The following is a 17,442-nucleotide window of genomic DNA, read 5'->3' on the forward strand; positions in this document are numbered from 1 at the left end:
ATAGCTCATTTAATTTTAGTGTTGAATAACATTCCATTGTCTGGATGTACTACAGTTTATTAACCCATTCATGTACTGATGGATGTCTTGGTTGCTTTCAAGTTTGGGCCGTTATGAATAAAGCTGCTATATAAACATTCATGGTCATATTTTTGTGTGGATGTTAAGTTTTTAACTCCTTTGGGTAAATACCAAGGAGTGTAATTGCTGGATCATTTGGTAAGAGGAGTGGGTAAGAGGAGTGGGTAAGAAACTGCCAAATTGTCTTTTGAAGTGGCTGTATGCCCTTGCATTCCCACCAGCAGTGAATGGGAGTTCCCCTTCTTCCAATATTCAGCAGTGTTTGGTGTTGTTAGTGTTCTGGATTTAGGTTATTCTAGTAGGTATGTAGTAATATCTCATTGTTTTACTTTGCAGATCCCTAATAACATATGATTTTTAGTATCATTTCATATGTTTATGTGGGGCCTGTATACCTTTGGTGAGGTGTTTGTTCAGGTCCTTGGCCCAGTTTTTAATAAGGTTGTTCATTTCAATATTGTTGAGTTTCAAGAGTTGTTTGTATATTTTAGGTAACAGTCCTTTATCACATGTCTTTTGCAAATATTTTTTCCCAATCTGTTGCTGGTCTTTTCATTCTCTTCACATTGTCTTTTGCAGAGAAGTTTCTTTTCCCCCCAGAAGTTTTTAATTTTAATGAGTTCCAGTTCATCAGTTCTTTCTTTCAGAGATTGTGCCATGGATTGATCTTAAAAGTCATTACCATACCCGGGGTGCCTGGGTGGCTCAGTTGATTAAGCGGCCGACTTCAGCTCAGGTCGTGGTCTCACATTTAGTGAGTTCGAGCCCCTCATCGGGCTCTGTGCTGACAGCTCAGAACCAGGAGTCTGCTTCTGATTGTGTGTCTCCCTCTCTCTCTGCCCTTCCCTGCTCACTCTCTGTCTCTGTCTCTCAAAAATAAATAAATATTAAAAAAAAAAGGTCATCACCATACCTAATGTCACTTAGGTTTTCTCCAATTATATCTTCTAGGAATTTTATAGTTTTGTGTTTTATATTTATGTATATAACCCATTTTTTGTTAATTCCGGTGAAGAGTGTAATGTCTTTGTCTAGAATGATTTTTTTGCCTGTGGATGTCTAGTTGTTCCAATACCCATTTGTTGAAAAGACTACTGGAAAACACTGTTTTTTTTTTCCCTTTGCTCCTTTGTCAAATATTAGTTGCCCATAGGTCTATTTTCAGACTCCTTGATCTGTTGCATTGATCTGTTTGTCTACTCTTGTCAATAACACAATGTGTTGATTACTGTAGCTTTATAGTAAATTTTGAAGTCAAGTAATCTAAGTCTTCCAACTTTGTCCTTTTCTTTCAATTGTGTTGGCTATTCTGTGTCTTCTGCATCTCCATATAAACTTTAGAATAAGTTTGTTGGCAAACAGAAAGTAGCTTGCTGGGATTTTGACTAGGATTGCATTGAATCTATAGATTAATTTGAGAGGAACTATCATCTGGACAGTATTGTCTTCTCATCCATGAATATGAATATCTTTCCATTTATTTATTTATTTGATTTCTTCCATTAAATAATTGTGCACATTAAGGTTCATTATTTGACTATAATTTTCCAGGTGGTTTGACAATCTTTTACCTTTAAAAATTGTTTTTTTCCATATAATATTTTGATACCTAGGTTAAGTCTCTGGAATGACTTACTTCAGTTTGTCAACTCGAGGTATCCTAGCATCACATATAAAGCATTGGGTTGCTAGTTTTAGAAAGAAGACAGCTTCATGAGGTTGCTATGACACATAGCTTGTAATAAATACACTTGAACCCCTAGATTTGCATCAAAAGAGACAGCTTGTCCAGTTACCTGAAGTGACATTTACTAAAACTGTGACAGATTTTAAGACAAGAATCAAAGACTGTCTCCTACTAAAAGCAGTAAAGTGATCTTCAAAGTAAGGTATGTTAAAGAACATTCTAATGACCTAATGATGCATGGTTTCCCACCATGATGTGACCTTGGCTAGGCCACTTTCCCCTTTAGGGCCTTAGTTAATTTGTTAAAAGTGTATATAGCATTTCTGTTGTTCTAGTTCTGATATGTTATGATTCTATTTTGCAGACTCCTTTTTTTATTGTACTTTTTATTTTTCCTTTCTATATGGGGAGAAATGACAGCTTAGGTATGTATACAACCTGTTGAAAGTAATGACAATTCTTTTGACTTAATATATAGCATTTTGGGAAGAGTACACATAGCCCTACCACTTAATTCCAAGCTATGTGATGCAGGGTAAATTAAAAAAAAGTGTTTCACTTTTCTCATTAATAAAAGGTGGGTGATAATAGAACCAGCATCATTTGTTCTGTTGTAAAGATTGAATGCATGTGTGCATGTATGTGTGTATATTTATGTGATATAAATATATCACATAATAAGTGTTATATAACAGTGAGCTATTCCTAATTCTATTATTATGTGAAGTATGTTGGACCAAATGATGTGGGAAATGAAGAAGCACAGCTGCAAACAGTGCTGGCTCCTCCAAGATGAGGCTTTTGTGGCCCTGTAACTACCAGTCTTCATGTGGTTTTGGTGTATCAGAAGAACTGGTCTCTTCCACACAGGAAATCCCAGTCATGTTAGCTGTGAAGTCTTTGAACCCAGAGATGCCACCTAATTCAAATAGCCTGTGACACTTACAGAAACAGGAGTAGATCATCTGACTTAAATTTCAGATTGTAAGGCTGTGCTACCTCTAGGGTACAGGCTGTCCTGGGAGAAGTGATAGGATTGTTATGAGAAGGTTTCTGGTACTTTTTTGAGGCCTTTAAATCTCTGATTTAGAAGTACTTACAAGAGCAGGAGGCAGGCGGCATGACCTGAATAGGCTGGGGACAACAAAGAATGAGGCAAGAGGTGAGGAAGGGATAAATGGATTTCTCTAGTGTATGCCCTTGAATGACACTTTGTGATGACAGGATTCCAGACATCTGGATTTTATGCCTACAGGCTAGGACTGATTGACAGGGATAGCCACGTTCTTTCAGTAGTTCTGGTTCATTTATCATGTATTAATAAGCATTGGCTGAGAGCCTGTAATGTGCCAGCATGTGCTAGGTTCTTCTGATGTTGTGGAAAAGAATCAGACATGATTCTTATGAGAGCTCACAGACATGTAAATGGATGATTAAAACACATGATAGAGATAGGGACATAGTTCTAAGAGTTACAGCAGGAAACTAATTGGGGTGGGTTATTAACATTGAGAAAGGCTATCTAAAAGAGCTGACATTTCAGCTGAATATTTATGGAGATGTATAAAGTTTCCAGCTAACTCAAATACTTGAAGAATTCTAGGCAGATAGAGTAACATTGCAGAGATACAGGGCCAGAAGAAATTCTCCAACAAGGATTTTCACCTATGAAGAAGGATGGAAGAGTAGGGTGGAGGGTTTATTTCAAAATATATTTAAACTTAATCTTACTTTGACTTGTTTTTCTTGCCAAGAATTTAAAAAATACACTTAATAAGTCTTATGCTTAATATATTGTGGCTATCTTTTTAGAGCAATATTTATAAATCTCTTATTTTTAATCCTTTAATAAGTCTTATTGCAAATTAAAATGTTGCCATGCTTGCTTCACATAGTTTTTTGGGAATTCTCCATTTGTTATTAGTAATTTTACATCTCTTTCTTCCTTCCCAGAAGTAATAGTTTTCCTGAATTTTATCTTTGACATATTCATAACTCCTTTAACGTATTCTTACACGTTTGTAGTTATAAACAATTTATATCATTTTGTATATATCATTCTCCAGCTTGCATTTGCTCTTCAAATTAGGTATATAAGTTTTGTTCCTGTTAAAACATGTAATTTTAGCTAATTTAACTATTGTATAGTATTCAATTGTGACTATTCTCTAATTTTTTTAATCTCCCAGTAGTGGATAATTTCTTTTCTAAAAAAATTTTTTTAATGTTGTTTTTTTTTTTTTGAAAGAGAGAGAGACAGAGCATGAGCAGGGGGGAGGGGCAGAGAGAGAGAGGGAGGCACAGAATCTGATGCGGGCTCCAGACTCTGAGCTGTCAGCGCAGAGCCGGACGTGGGGCTGGAAACCCCAAACCGCGAGATCATGACCTGAGCTGAATTTGGACACTCAACCAACTGAGCCACCCAGGTGTCCCTCTTTTTTTTTTTTTAAGCGTGTTTATTTATTTATTTATTTTGCGAGACAGAGCACAAGTGGTGGAGGGGCAGAGAGAGAAGAAGAATCCCAAGCAGGATCTGGGCTGTCAGGCAGAGCCCAATGTGGGGCTCAAACTAATGAACTGTGAGATCATGACCTGAGCCCAAATCAAGAGTCAGCCACTTAACTGACTGAGCCACCCAGGTGCCCCAGATATATATTTTTTAAATAATTCTACATGTGCCAAAATTTCCCATATATCTAGAGATGCAATTGCTGAGTTAAATGATAGCAACATCTTCTGTTTACTGCTAAAGCACTCACTTAGGTCATTGTAATATACTTGCTATCAGTTGTTTATGAGAGTTCTCATTTCTCTGCTATTTTTGTACTTAGTGTTGTCAGGTTTTTTATATTTTTGCCAATCTGATGCATATTATATAGTATATCATTGTGGTTTTCATTTTCAATTACATGTCTCCTTATGAACTCTCATATATTTATTGGTATTTCAGATTTCTTCTGTGAATTACCTTCTCATTTACACATTGCATTTAAAATTGTATTGTTAGACTTATTTTACTAATTCAAGGATTTCTTCAGATAGTCTTGATATTCTTCTATTTTACATTCGATATTTGTTTATGGCAAATACCTTTGAGCAAAAATTCAAAATGCTAATATAACCAGATTTATCTAGCCTTTTTTTGGATTTATGCTTTTCATGTCTTGTCAAATGAGTACTTTCCTAAATCAAGATTATGTTAATTTTGAAAATAAGTAAAGTTTTCTTTGTGTATTTTGTGCTTGAATTCACATGGAATTGATTTTTACATGTAGTATGAGATAAGGATCTAATTTTCCCCAATATGCATAGTTAATTTTTCCAGCACTACTGAGTAAATAGTTCATCATTTCCCCTATTTTGTAATGCCATGTCTGTTACACATAAAGTTTCATATATGCCTGTCCATTTTGCATCTACTTTTTTTCTATTGTTTTATTTGACTGTCCCTGTGCAGTAATGCCTTAGTGTATGAATTACTGTATTCCTAAAATAATTCATAATAGCTATTATGTTGAGTCTTCCTACCTTATTCTTGAAAAAAATGCTTTGGGTAAAATTATCCTGTTTTTCATCTATATTTTAATATTAATTTGGGGGTAAACTTTTTAAATTCTGGGGGAAAATCCTTTGCTGTAGTTCTGACTGTAGTAGCATTGACATTATAGATTATTTTGCATGTTGAGTTTTTCATTTTATAAATATAAGCATATCTTGTATGTGTTCTCCATTTCTTCAGGTCTTTTTATTTTTTATTTTATTTTTAAAATATAATTTATTGTAAAATTGGCTAACATACAGTGTGTACAGTGTGCTCTTGGTTTTGGGGGGTAGATTCCTGTGGTTCATCTCTTACATACAACATCCAGTGTTCATGCTAACAAGGGCCCTCCTCAAAGCCCATTACCCATTTTCCCCACTTCCTTAATATCCCTATCAACCCTCAGTTTGCTGTCTGTATTTAAGAGTCTCTTATGGTTCGCCTCTCTTTCTGTTTGAAACTATTTTTCCCCTTCCCTGACCACATGGTCTTCTGTTAAGTTTCTCAAGTTCCACATATGAGTGAAAACATATGATATGTTCAGATCTTTTTAAAAAATGCTCTTTTTAATTTTATTCTAGAGGTTTCTCAATCTTTTGTTAGTATAATTTTAAAAAGTATTTTATAGTTTTTATTGCTATTCTGGATGAATACTTTTTTGGTGTATTTTTAACTTATTTTTACTAATGTATGGAAATGCTAATGAATTTTATATGTTGATGTTTTTTCATCTAGTAAACATGCCAAACAGCCTTACTAATTCTGATAATTATAGAATCTTACATATTTTCTATGTAAATAAAAATGCTATATATTTGCAAATAAGGATAGCTTTGCCTCTTCTTTTCTAATTCTTGTGCTTTTTTTTCTTGTTTTACTGCATTGTCCATGATCTCAAGTGTCATGTTTAATAGAAGTGATATAAAAGTAATCCTTTATTTGTATGGGAATGAGTATTCTAAATCCTAAACTTATGTGTTTCAAAGATTATCCACTTGTGAGCTGCCTTCCTCACTGTTAGCTTTTTTCTTTTGTTTTTATTTGTTAGTATTTGTTTTTGTTTTTGTTTTTGTCTATAAAGTTAAATTTAGAGGGAAATAGTTTTGTTTAATTCCTTTTCTCCTGTGCTCACCCCATCCTTTTTGCTTGCCTCTTTCTGATTTCACAGGATATCCAATTAAAACCAAAAATTATGATGGCATTTTGAGGCTTCTGTCTAGCACTGATACTGGAGTATCAAAGATCTGATCACCAAGGTAGAAGAAAACTGGTACTGTACAGGAGACTGCTTTTATCTTCTATTGAGACCTGAGGCAGTAGGTAGCAATAGTTCCTTAGCTTTCTTTCACATGTCACTGAACTCCATCCTACAGTCTGACTTAGACTGAAAGACTTAGTTTAGTCCATCACCCATGGTGAAACAATTTAATTGCTTTCACCACCATAAGAACAGTTAAAAGATGAACTGAGGTATATTAAAAATCATAAGGGTTGATTTGAGCAAAACTTCATTCTAACTGGGCAGTGCCAAACCAGAAGTAGTTAGAAGCACTTCATGGACAGGAGATAGGAGGAAGATTTTTATGGAGAACATGCGGAAACAAAGCAAGAAAATTATTTGATTGGCTGTAGTCTAAGTGGGAAAGCCTAGTTGGCTGTTTGTGTTTGGTTTGTCCTCAAGTTTAGATTTATTAACCTTGATGCATTACAGTCATAGATTTTTACTTGCTTAAATAGGCTACTAAAGCATTAGAGCCACTGCAGTCTAACAGACCTCTTCCTTTAATTAATAGAACAAAACTGTCATCTTGCCCTACGTCTTAATCTGGAGCCCAGTAGGTTCATAGCTTCTACCTATATTCATTCTTGACTTCTTTCATTTCTGGTCCATGGAAATGTTCTTATTTTTTTAAACTTGGGTATATCTTTGTGGTTGTATATCTATAATTGCTATATATTTGGAGCAGAAAGAGTATATAAAATATGAAGATACTGAGTTATCCTGATCAGAAGTCAAAATATCTTTTTCCCCAAAATATCTTTTTTTAAACAATATAATATCCAGTATATTAATATCCCTCCAAATTTAATTTATTTGAAATTCAGATAATTTTAAAGAAGTGGAACAAGTGAAAAACACTGACGAACTAGTGTAAAGTGTTTGGAATAAAGTAAACTTTTTGGCAAGACTGGCTGGCTGGAGTTTGGGGAATATTGGACATATTGTGGTAGATGAGGCTAGAAATAAAGATAATGACAGCTTTGAGTATTTTGCTGAGTGAGCTATTGAGCACAGAATTAAAGAGGAGAGTGGTGTGGTTAGGTTTACATTTTAGAAAGATTACTCTGGCAGCAATATGGATGCTAGGTTAGTGGCATAGACCCAAGTAACAGGTAAAACAATTAGGTAAGAAATGAAGTCTTGACTAAAAGCAGTGCTATAAGGATGGAGAGTGATGTGGCTTTTCTTTTCTTCTGATCACATTTGACAAAATCAAGCTGTTTTCTGAGATTCTTCATTAAACTTCACAGAGTAGTGGATTCTGGGAGGATTTTCCTATGCTGAGTGAGAGAGCTAATTATGTACTCAAGAACAGCTATGTTTAGAAAAATAAAGATTATTTAAGAAAGAGTGAAAAAGGGAAATTAGAAATTTCTTTTGTAATAATTGATTTATGTTAGTTTAGCATTTTCTAGGATGAATGCCAGTATTTAAATAAGATTGGGGCATGAAAAGAAGCCCAAGCCTGTGTGAGTAGCATCTGAAATAAGACTGGGTTAGAAATCAGAGAACCAGGATTTGACTCCAACTTGATTTAATACAGTAATAGGCTGAAGTAAGTCATTTCCCATTTGGACACTATCCAATTTTCCTTTTATATAGAATGAACTCTAAGGTTTCTTATAAATTTTTTTTTTAATTTTTTTTTTCAACGTTTTTTATTTATTTTTGGGACAGAGAGAGACAGAGCATGAACAGGGGAGGGGCAGAGAGAGAGGGAGACACAGAATCGGAAGCAGGCTCCAGGCTCCGAGCCATCAGCTCAGACCCTGACGCGGGGCTCGAACTCACGGACCGTGAGATCGTGACCTGGCTGAAGTTGGATGCTTAACCGACTGCACCACCCAGGCGCCCCTCTTATAAAATTTTTAATGTTTATTTATTTTTGAGAGAGAGACAGAGACAGAGACAGAGTGTGAGCAGAGTAGGGGCAGAGAGAGAGACACAGCATCGGAGTCAGGCTCCAGGCTCTGAGCTGTCAGCCCAGAGCCCAATGTGGGGCTCGAACTCACGAACTATGAGATCATGACCTGAGCTGAAGTTGGACGCTCAACCAACTGAGCCACCCAGGTGCTCCTAAGGTTTTTTCTAATACTCATCAGATCAAAAGTCTCTATTAAGTGTGTAGTCAAGGGGAAATAATTCTAAAATGTTGGTTCGCTCCTGTTATCTTTGCCTATTCATAAATCTTTTAAATGAGATTAATATTTAAATCTATAGACTTTGAGTAAAGCAGATTATACTCTATCATGTGAGTAGACTTTATTCAACCAGTTGAAGGTTTTAAGAACAAAAGGACTGACTCCTCTGAAGAAGAAGGAACTTTGCCTATAGTCTTACTTTGAAGTCAAGTTGTAAGATTACCTGTTTACTGAGTTTTCAAGCCCGATGATCTACCCTGTAGATTTTGGATTTGCCAACCTCCACAGTCTTGTGAGCCAGTTCATTAAAATCTCTCTCTCTTTCTTTCTTTCTTTCTTTCTTTCTTTCTTTCTTTCTTTCTTTCTTTCTTTCTTTTTTTTTTTTTTCATATTTTAACGTTTATTTTTGAGACTCTAGAGAGAGCACAAGCAGGGGAGGGCAGAGAGAGAGGGAGACACAGAATCCAAAGCAGGATCCAGGCTCTGAGCTGTCAGCACAGAGCCTGACACGGGGCTCAAACTCATGGACTGCAAGATCATGACCTGACCCAAAGTTGGATGCTTAACTGAGTCATCCACATGCCTCAAAACCCACAAAATTTGAGTAAAGCCATCCCCCAGTGAATTTGGATATAAAGTTTGCTTTATTTTTTTCAACGTTTTTTTTTTTTTTTTTTTTTTTTTTTATTTATTTTGGGGACAGAGAGAGACAGAGCATGAACGGGGGAGGGGCAGAGAGAGAGAGGGAGACACAGAATCGGAAACAGGCTCCAGGCTCCGAGCCATCAGCCCAGAGCCTGACGCGGGGCTCGAACTCACGGACCGCGAGATCGTGACCTGGCTGAAGTCGGACGCTTAACCGACTGCGCCACCCAGGCGCCCTAAAGTTTGCTTTAAATACTTCTTTGGGGAAGACAATACCACGCTGCTACTCAATTAAAAGGAACATTTTTACAGTCTTGACGTCTTTTATTTTTTTTACATTTATCACGCCATGAATTCATAGGGAATGGGTTCCAACAGCTCAGGCTCCTTTCCATTGGTTCTCACAAAGTGTGCTTCTCTGGGTGGGGCAAGCTGGCGCTTCAGTTGAACCCAAGTACCTTTCTCCTTGGCTTCCTTCTTTTTCTGATAATTTTCCTTCACACGCTTCAGGAAGCTGTCTCGGCTCTTTGAGTGCTTAATGTGCTCGATACGTACATTAATTCTCTTAGCAAGAATCTTGCCCTTAACTTGTTTGTTTACAACAATGCCAACAGCATGCTGGGTAACATTGTAGACTCTTCCAGTTTTGCCGTGGTAACATTTGTGGGGCATTCCTTTTTGAACAGTGCCCATCCCCTTGATGTCCACAATATCACCTTTCTTGTAGATTCTTATGTATGTTGCCAAAGGAACAACTCCATGTTTTCTAAAAGCCCTAGAGAACATATAGCGAGTACCTCTCCTCTTTCCCTTTGTGTTGGTCATTTTGGCGAATTACTGGAAGAAAGCGGTTCTGGCCGAAAGGAAGCTCTCTCTCTCTCTTTCTGTCTGTCTGTCTCTGTCTCACATACACACAGACCCTATTGATTCTGTTTCCCTGGAGAACCCTGACTAAACTATTATAGTTGGATTTTGAACCTTTCTAGATCAAAAATAAATGTTTTGTCATATTGGATACTTTGTGAAAATTATTTGCATCATCTGATTTTGAAACATATGCCCTTATTTTAGGAACTATGGGAGACTTATCAATGAATAAGGTAGTATCTCTGTCCTCAGTGAGCTCACAATATAGTTGGGAAGACAAGGTTTAATATTGTGAAAAATTAAGTAATTACAGCTAAACTAAGGACAAAGAGTATGAAAAAAATGATGAGGTCTATGGCTAGTTGACAAATATTAGTTTAGAGATTAAATGCTGTTAAGTACAGTTGATCATTGTGGGCTAGGAAAAGCTTAGGAAAGTAAGAAAGCCAACATTAATCAATTTTAACATGTACTTTCAGAGGATTCTGATACTTGGCTCTTGTGGGTTTAGGCATTGTTATCTAAACTATTTTTTTAGTCAGAATTTCTCAGAGGTAATAATTGTCCCATAGTTATACCACTTTAATAAGTAGAGTCTGAAAAATGTATCCCTATTTCCACTAGCCTATGCTGCAGAGATAATGTCATGGAGGTGGGACTCTAGTACCATCTTGAGATTTAGGTAGTCTGTTTGCAGTAGGACTCAATTCTGGTTTCCTTTTCTTTAGAAGAGTTTGTGTAAAAGGAATGAGGAAAAAGTCCTTGACAAAAAGGTGGGAAGATAGCACATTAATTTATTCTTGAGTTATCAAATCCTTGAATAAACCTATAAAATATGCTGTAAAGTGAGTTTGACTAACTTATAGACATTGGATTTGGCCTCCAGCTCTGTCCATAGCTGACCTGCTCTCCACATTTTAAGTAGCATAATGGAGCACAGTATTTTCTTACTCTAGAAATATTGCTTCATTATTTATAGTGTGGGGGATTGTTCTTGATTCAATTTGTGGGAGTCTGCTGAACGTGATTATAACTTACAGATAATTTTTGTCTTATATATTCTTTGTTTTATCATCAATATGTTAAACACAAATTTTATGATCTCAGTTAAAGGCAATTAATATTGGAGCTGGAAAACTCCTTGGAAATACATCAGTTTGTCAGAACTGGCTTGGTTAAGGATAAAGCCCAAAGTATCTGATAAGAATTGATTTTCCTTTCTCTATAAGATATTTAAAGGCTTCATCAGCTATTGGTTCACCCAGACAGGTTGCAATTCATTCACTTGATTTTCAAAATATTCATAGTTAGCATATCACCAAAAATATGATTCCTCTACTTACCTTCCTAAGCAGTGTCAAGGTGCTAGTTGGGACTGAACTGAATACAAAAATTACAAATAAAAGAGCCCAAACAGTGGGATATAAAATACTATTAATGAAAGCCTTCTTGATAAAACAGGGATAAGGATACTTAGTTGGTCAATTAGGATAGATCTTGGCATAAGACCTTGAGAAACCAGAACTTTTATCCAAAGTGTGATCAGGGTACTGAGTCAGTAGGAGATCAGGACATTTGAAGAGTAGTTGAGGGAGTTGGAGGTGTTGAGTTTCAAGAAGAGACAATTTTACTTGAATATGATGATTATCATGGAGAAAAGGAGTGAAATTTTTCTGCATGAATTCAGAAAGCCTAACTCAAATTAATGTATAGAGGCAAATTTCAGTCTAGGGTAAGTGGTTTTGTAAATAAAAGTTGTTAAATAGACACAGCTTTCCAGGAATGCATTTATCTATAAGTGTTGATGACATGCAAACAGAGATACTGAGGATACATTGGTCAATAAATACTGTGTGCCTGATAAAATTGAAGAATTCATTAATTGAATGAACAAGTCAAGAATTTACTGTGTGACACTGGATGACTATGTCTGAGTTGCTGTAGCAAGTATTATTGTACTGGTTGGAAGTTAAAAAGTTAACACTCTTTCTTCCTGAAATTCTATCAATATGATTACTTTTTTCGGCTTACTCTCCATCCTTTCTTGAGACTCTTTCATTTACTTCTTTTTAATTTTGTGATGTCTCATGTCTCTTTATAGTCATCCATAATCTGTAATTATCTTAAAAATTATAACATGCCATTATTTTTCCTGAAGAAAATGTATTTGATAAACTTTTACTGGCAATGTGGTGTAGCAGAAAAAAACATGGGCTTTGTAGTTAACCAAATTTGAGTTAAATCATCAGCTCCACCATGTAGAAGTTGTATAATCTTGACAAATTCCTTCATACCTTGGTGTTTCAGTTTTCTTATTTGAAAAAATCATTTACTCAAAAAGTGTTGTTGAACATATATTATGCATCAGCTGGTATGTTAGTTATTGGGATATACCCATGAACAAAATAATGGTCTTGCCTTCATAAAACTTACGTTCTTTTAGAAGAGAAAGATAATAAATACTAGACAAAAAATAAGTCATTTAGCACATTAGAAGGCTATAGAAGCTATGGGGGAGAAAAGTAGGGCAGAGTAGTAAGAGTGGATGGTAATGGGATGGGGTGAAAGGCAGATTGAATGCTAAATAGGATGGCTGGGGAGCCCTTATAAGGTGAGATATGAGCAAAGGCTTAATGTAGATAGAGTTAGCTCTAAAGAATTTGGGAGAAGCAAAGTGAAGCATTAGAGTCTCAGAGGTGGGACTGTGCTTAAATAGTTCTAGGGTCAGTAAGCAGGCCTGTGTGACTGAAGCAGAGGAGTAAGGGAGAGTTTACAGTAGGAAATGAGTTCAGAGAGGTAGAAGTGAAGGTGTGGCAGATCATATGGTCTTTGCATATGTCATATGTAAGGATGTTGGCTTTTACCTTGAAGAAAATGGAGAACTAATGGAAGTTTTGAATGAAGGAGTCACCTGAGTGATCTTATATTTTGGAGTGTTTACTGGGGAAGGGCCTAAAGAGAGACAAGTGTAGAAGCAGAGATACTTATTAGGAGGCTGTTGCAGTAATCCATATTAGAGGTAATGGTGGCTTAAATTAGGTTGGTGGCAATGAAATTTGTGAGAAATGGTCTGGATATATTGAAATGGAAAAAAACCCTACTTTAAAAGGTTATTCTAAGAATTAAAGACTGAATGTGTAGTAAACACAAAGTGCCTGGTACCGTGCATAGTATATTATTATCAGTATGTTAGCTATTGTTATTAATAAGGCATGAAATACCATGTAGAATCTGATTTAGTCCTTCAACATAATTGACTTTATCCTTTTTTGGGGGGGTGGGTAGGAGGAGTACAATTAACATACAATATTATATTGGGTTCAGGTGTGCAAAATAGTGATTTTACATTTGTTCACATTGAGAAATGATCATAGTAAATCTAGTTACCATCAGTCATCATACAAAGCTAATACCATATTATTGACTGTATTCCACATGCCATAAATTACATCTCTCTAGCTTATTTATTTTATAACTGGAAGTTTGTACTTCTTGATCCTCTTCACCAATTTAATCCTCCCTCAAAGCAGTCAATAATCTGTTTACTCTGTTAATGAGTCTGGGTTTTGTTTTGGTTTGGTTTGTTTATTTTTAGATTCCATGGATAAGTGAAATCATGAGGTATTTGTATTTCTTTTAGCATAATGCCATCAAGGTCCATCCAGGTTGTTGCGAATAGCAACATTTCATTCAATTTTGTTACTGGTTATGCGTCTGTTCAAATTTTCTGTTGCTTCCAATTTGTTGGTATATAATTGCTCATAATATTCTCTTATTATTGTTTGTATTTCTGCAGTGTTGGTTGTGAGCTCTCCTCTTTCATTCATGATTTTATTCATTTGGGTCCTTTTTCTTTTGATCAATCTGGCTATCAATTTTGTTTATTTTCAGTTTTGTTGATAATCTGGTTTATCAATTTTGTTAATTCAAGGAAGCATCTCCTGGTTTCATTGATGTGTTCTACTGTGTTTTTTTTTTTTTAATATCCGTGATTTCTGGTCTAATGTTTATTATGTCCCTTCTTCTGCTGATTTTGGGCTTTCTTTGTTGTTCTTTTTCCAGCTTTTTAAGGTGTAGGCTTAGGTTTTGTATGTGAAACCTTTCTTCCTTCTTTAGGAAGGCCTGGACTGCTATATACTTCCCTCTTATGACCGACTTTGCTGCATCCCAGAGGTTTTGGGTTGTCGTGTTTTCATTTTCATTGGTTTCCATGTACTTTTTAATTTCCTCTTCAACTTCTTGGTTAATGCATTCATGCTTTAGTAGGATGTTCTTTAATCTCCAAGTATCATGGTCTTTCCAAATTTTGTCTTATGGTTGATTTTGAGTTTCCTAGTGTTGTGGTCTGAAAATATTCAAGGTATGATATTGATCTTTTTGTACTTGTTGAGGGGTGATTTGTGACCCAGTATGTGATCTATTATGGAGAACATTCCATATGCACTCAAGAAGAATGTGTATTCTTCTGCTTTAGGAAATGTTATGAATATATCTGGTAATTCCATCCGATACAGTGTGTCATTCAAAGCCATTGTTTTCTTGTTGATTTTCTGCTTACAACATCTGTCCAATGTTGTAAGTGAGATGTTGAATTCTCCTACTATTAGGGTATTATTGTCAATGACTTGCTTTATGTTGGTGATTAATTGATGTATATATTTGGGTGCTTCACTTCAGGGCATAAATATTTACAATTCTTAGATCTAATTGGTGGTCAGACTCCTTAATTATGATATAATGCCCTTCATCTCTTGTTACAGTCTTTATTTTAAAATCTAGTTTGTCTGAGATAAGTATGGCTAATCCGGCTTTCTTTTGATGACCATTAGCATGATAGATGGTTCTTGATCCCATTACTTTCAATCTGAACGTGTCTTTAGGTCTAAAGTGTGTCTCTTGTCAACAGCATATATGTGGGTCTTATTTTCTTATCCATTCTGTTACCTCATGTCTTTTGATTGGAGTGTTTAGTCCATTGACATTTAGAATGAGCACTGAAAGGTATGAATTTAGTGCCATTGTGTTACCTGTAGAGTTGGTGTTTCTGGTGATGTTCTCTGGTCCATTCTAGTCTTTGTTGCTTTTGGTCTTTTTGTGTTATTTTGTCTTTTCTCCATTCAGAGTCCCCATTAAAATTTTTTGCTGGGCTGGCTTAGTGGTCACAAGCTCCTTTCGTTTTTGTTTGGGAAACTCTTTATCTCTCCTTTCATTTAGAAAGGTAGTCTTGCTGGATAAAGAATTATTGGTTGCATATTTTTGTGATTCAGCACGTTGATTATATCCTGCCACTCCTTTCTTGTCTGCCAATTTTCTGTGGATAGGTCTGCTGCAAACCTGATCTGTTTTCTCTTATAGGTTAAGGACTTTTTTCTCTTTCTGCTTTCATAATTCTTTCCTTGTCAGTGTATTTGTGAATTTGACTATGATATGCCTTGGTGATGGTTGAGTCTTATTGAATCTAATGGGAGTTCTCTGTGCTTCTTGGATTTTGAGGTCTGTGTTCTTCACCAGATTAGGAAAGGTTTCCACTATAATTTGCTTCCATAAAGCTTTTGTCCCTTTTTTCCTTCTTCATCTTTTAGGACTCCTATGATTCTGATGTTATTCCTTTGTAATGAGTCACTGAGTTTTTTATGTCTTGTATGTGCTTGGAGGGCATAGTTGGGTGGGGCTTGGTGTAATGACTTCACTCTCCACTAGGTGGCACTGCTTAACTTACTGGGGTGAATAAGTATGCTGGCATGCACCTGCATGGGAGCGGTGGAAATGACTTCACCCAGCTCCCTAGTCTCTTGCTCAGATATTTTGTGCACTCATTGTTTGGTGATAAAGTACCCACCCTTTGTCTCAGGCTTCTATCCATGTTCACCGCCTCTACCCTGTCCACGTTCAAGCCATCTGTCTGCCAGACAGCACCTCCCTCCAGAGTTTTATCTCAGATGGGGTTGTGTTTCAAAACTCCACACTTCAGAGACACCCTTCCCCCATCCCCTGATGCTTGGACATGTGCTGACTCTATGGGGGAGGGTCTAGCTGAGCAGTGGCCGGGTGCTGGCTTGCCCCAGAGAACATTTGCGTGATCACACAGTGGCGGAGGTTCAGAGATGATGGCAAATCTTAACACATACCCTGTGCCAGGTTTCACCTCACTCTTGTGTCTTTGTCCCACTACCAGCAAACATGGCTGCTCTCTGGGGTCCGCTGGAAGCTTTACCTGTGGGGAGGCCATATGGCCTCTACCAAATGCACTCTAAGCAGCAGAACTGCTTCTCCCTGTGAGACACACAGACTCCTCAGGCCCTGCTACCTGCTCCTGGGGATTCAACCTACTTCCTCACTAGAGTACTGGCAGGCACTGTGCTCTGGAACTTCAGACTCTGTGCTCCACTTTTTATAGAATCCTGATCATATTGAAACCCTCTCCTTTATTCCTGTCAATGTTTTTAGGGAACAGATTTATTGTTCAATTCCCTGCAGGTGTTTTTACTCTTTTTCTCCAGCCATTTTTGGGAGCGTGCTTTTCTTCCATGATCCTGATGTGCCATACTCTCCCCCTTTCTCTTTCTCTGTCCTCTCTCCCCATAAACAGCTCCCTACACTCTGTGACTTTTCTCTCCCCCAGTTCACCTCTCTGCATCACATACCTGGCAAGTCCTGTGGCTCAAGTTATGCAGATCATTGTGTTAATTTTCAGATCAATTTCCTGGGTGCTCAAAGTGGTTTGGTGCTGATCTAGCTGCATTTTGGGGATGAGAAATGGTCAGGGTCTCCATGATGCTGCGCCATCTTAACTGGTGTGATATGATATCTTATTGAGGTTTTGAGTTGATTTTCCGTGATGATTACTGATGATAAACATCTTCTCATGAGTCTGTTGACCATCTGTATGTTTTTACTGGAAAATTGTCTATTTAGATACCTGACCATTTTTTTTTCTTTTCGAATTTTTATTGAAATTATAGTTAGTTAACTTACATTCTAATATTGTTTTTGGGGGTAGAATTCAGTGATCCATCACTTACACATAACACCCAGTGTTCATCCCAGCCAGAGTGCTTAAAAATACCCATCATCTATCTAGCCCATCCCTCACCCACCTTACTCCTTCAAACCTTAGTTTGTTATCTATCTTTAAGAGTCTCTTATGGTTGGAGCTAGAGCGTATTATGCTAAGTGATATAAATCAGTCAGAGACAGA

The 17,442-nt window shown here is 36.6% G+C and overlaps 2 protein-coding genes across 9 annotated transcripts in view; one reads left to right on the forward strand and one right to left on the reverse strand.

The window, feature by feature from the left end:
* The window catches only part of LOC131504751 (BEN domain-containing protein 5), a 1,495,810-nt gene that overhangs the window by 213,283 nt on the left and 1,265,085 nt on the right, over positions 1-17,442 (forward strand). The window lies entirely within an intron of this gene.
* LOC131504754 (large ribosomal subunit protein eL21-like) lies at positions 9,669-10,228 on the reverse strand. The gene has a single exon (XM_058717446.1). It carries the CDS (start codon positions 10,200-10,202, stop codon positions 9,720-9,722), a length of 483 nt encoding a protein of 160 aa, XP_058573429.1. The 5' UTR covers positions 10,203-10,228; the 3' UTR covers positions 9,669-9,719.

Source organism: Neofelis nebulosa, chromosome 2, assembly GCF_028018385.1.
Source record: "Neofelis nebulosa isolate mNeoNeb1 chromosome 2, mNeoNeb1.pri, whole genome shotgun sequence".
NCBI classification, from domain to species: Eukaryota; Metazoa; Chordata; class Mammalia; order Carnivora; family Felidae; genus Neofelis; species Neofelis nebulosa.

Bases quoted from the DNA above. Each gene is read 5' to 3' on its own strand.
- LOC131504754 (XM_058717446.1), bottom strand. From the start codon at position 10,202: ATGACCAACACAAAGGGAAAGAGGAGAGGTACTCGCTATATGTTCTCT.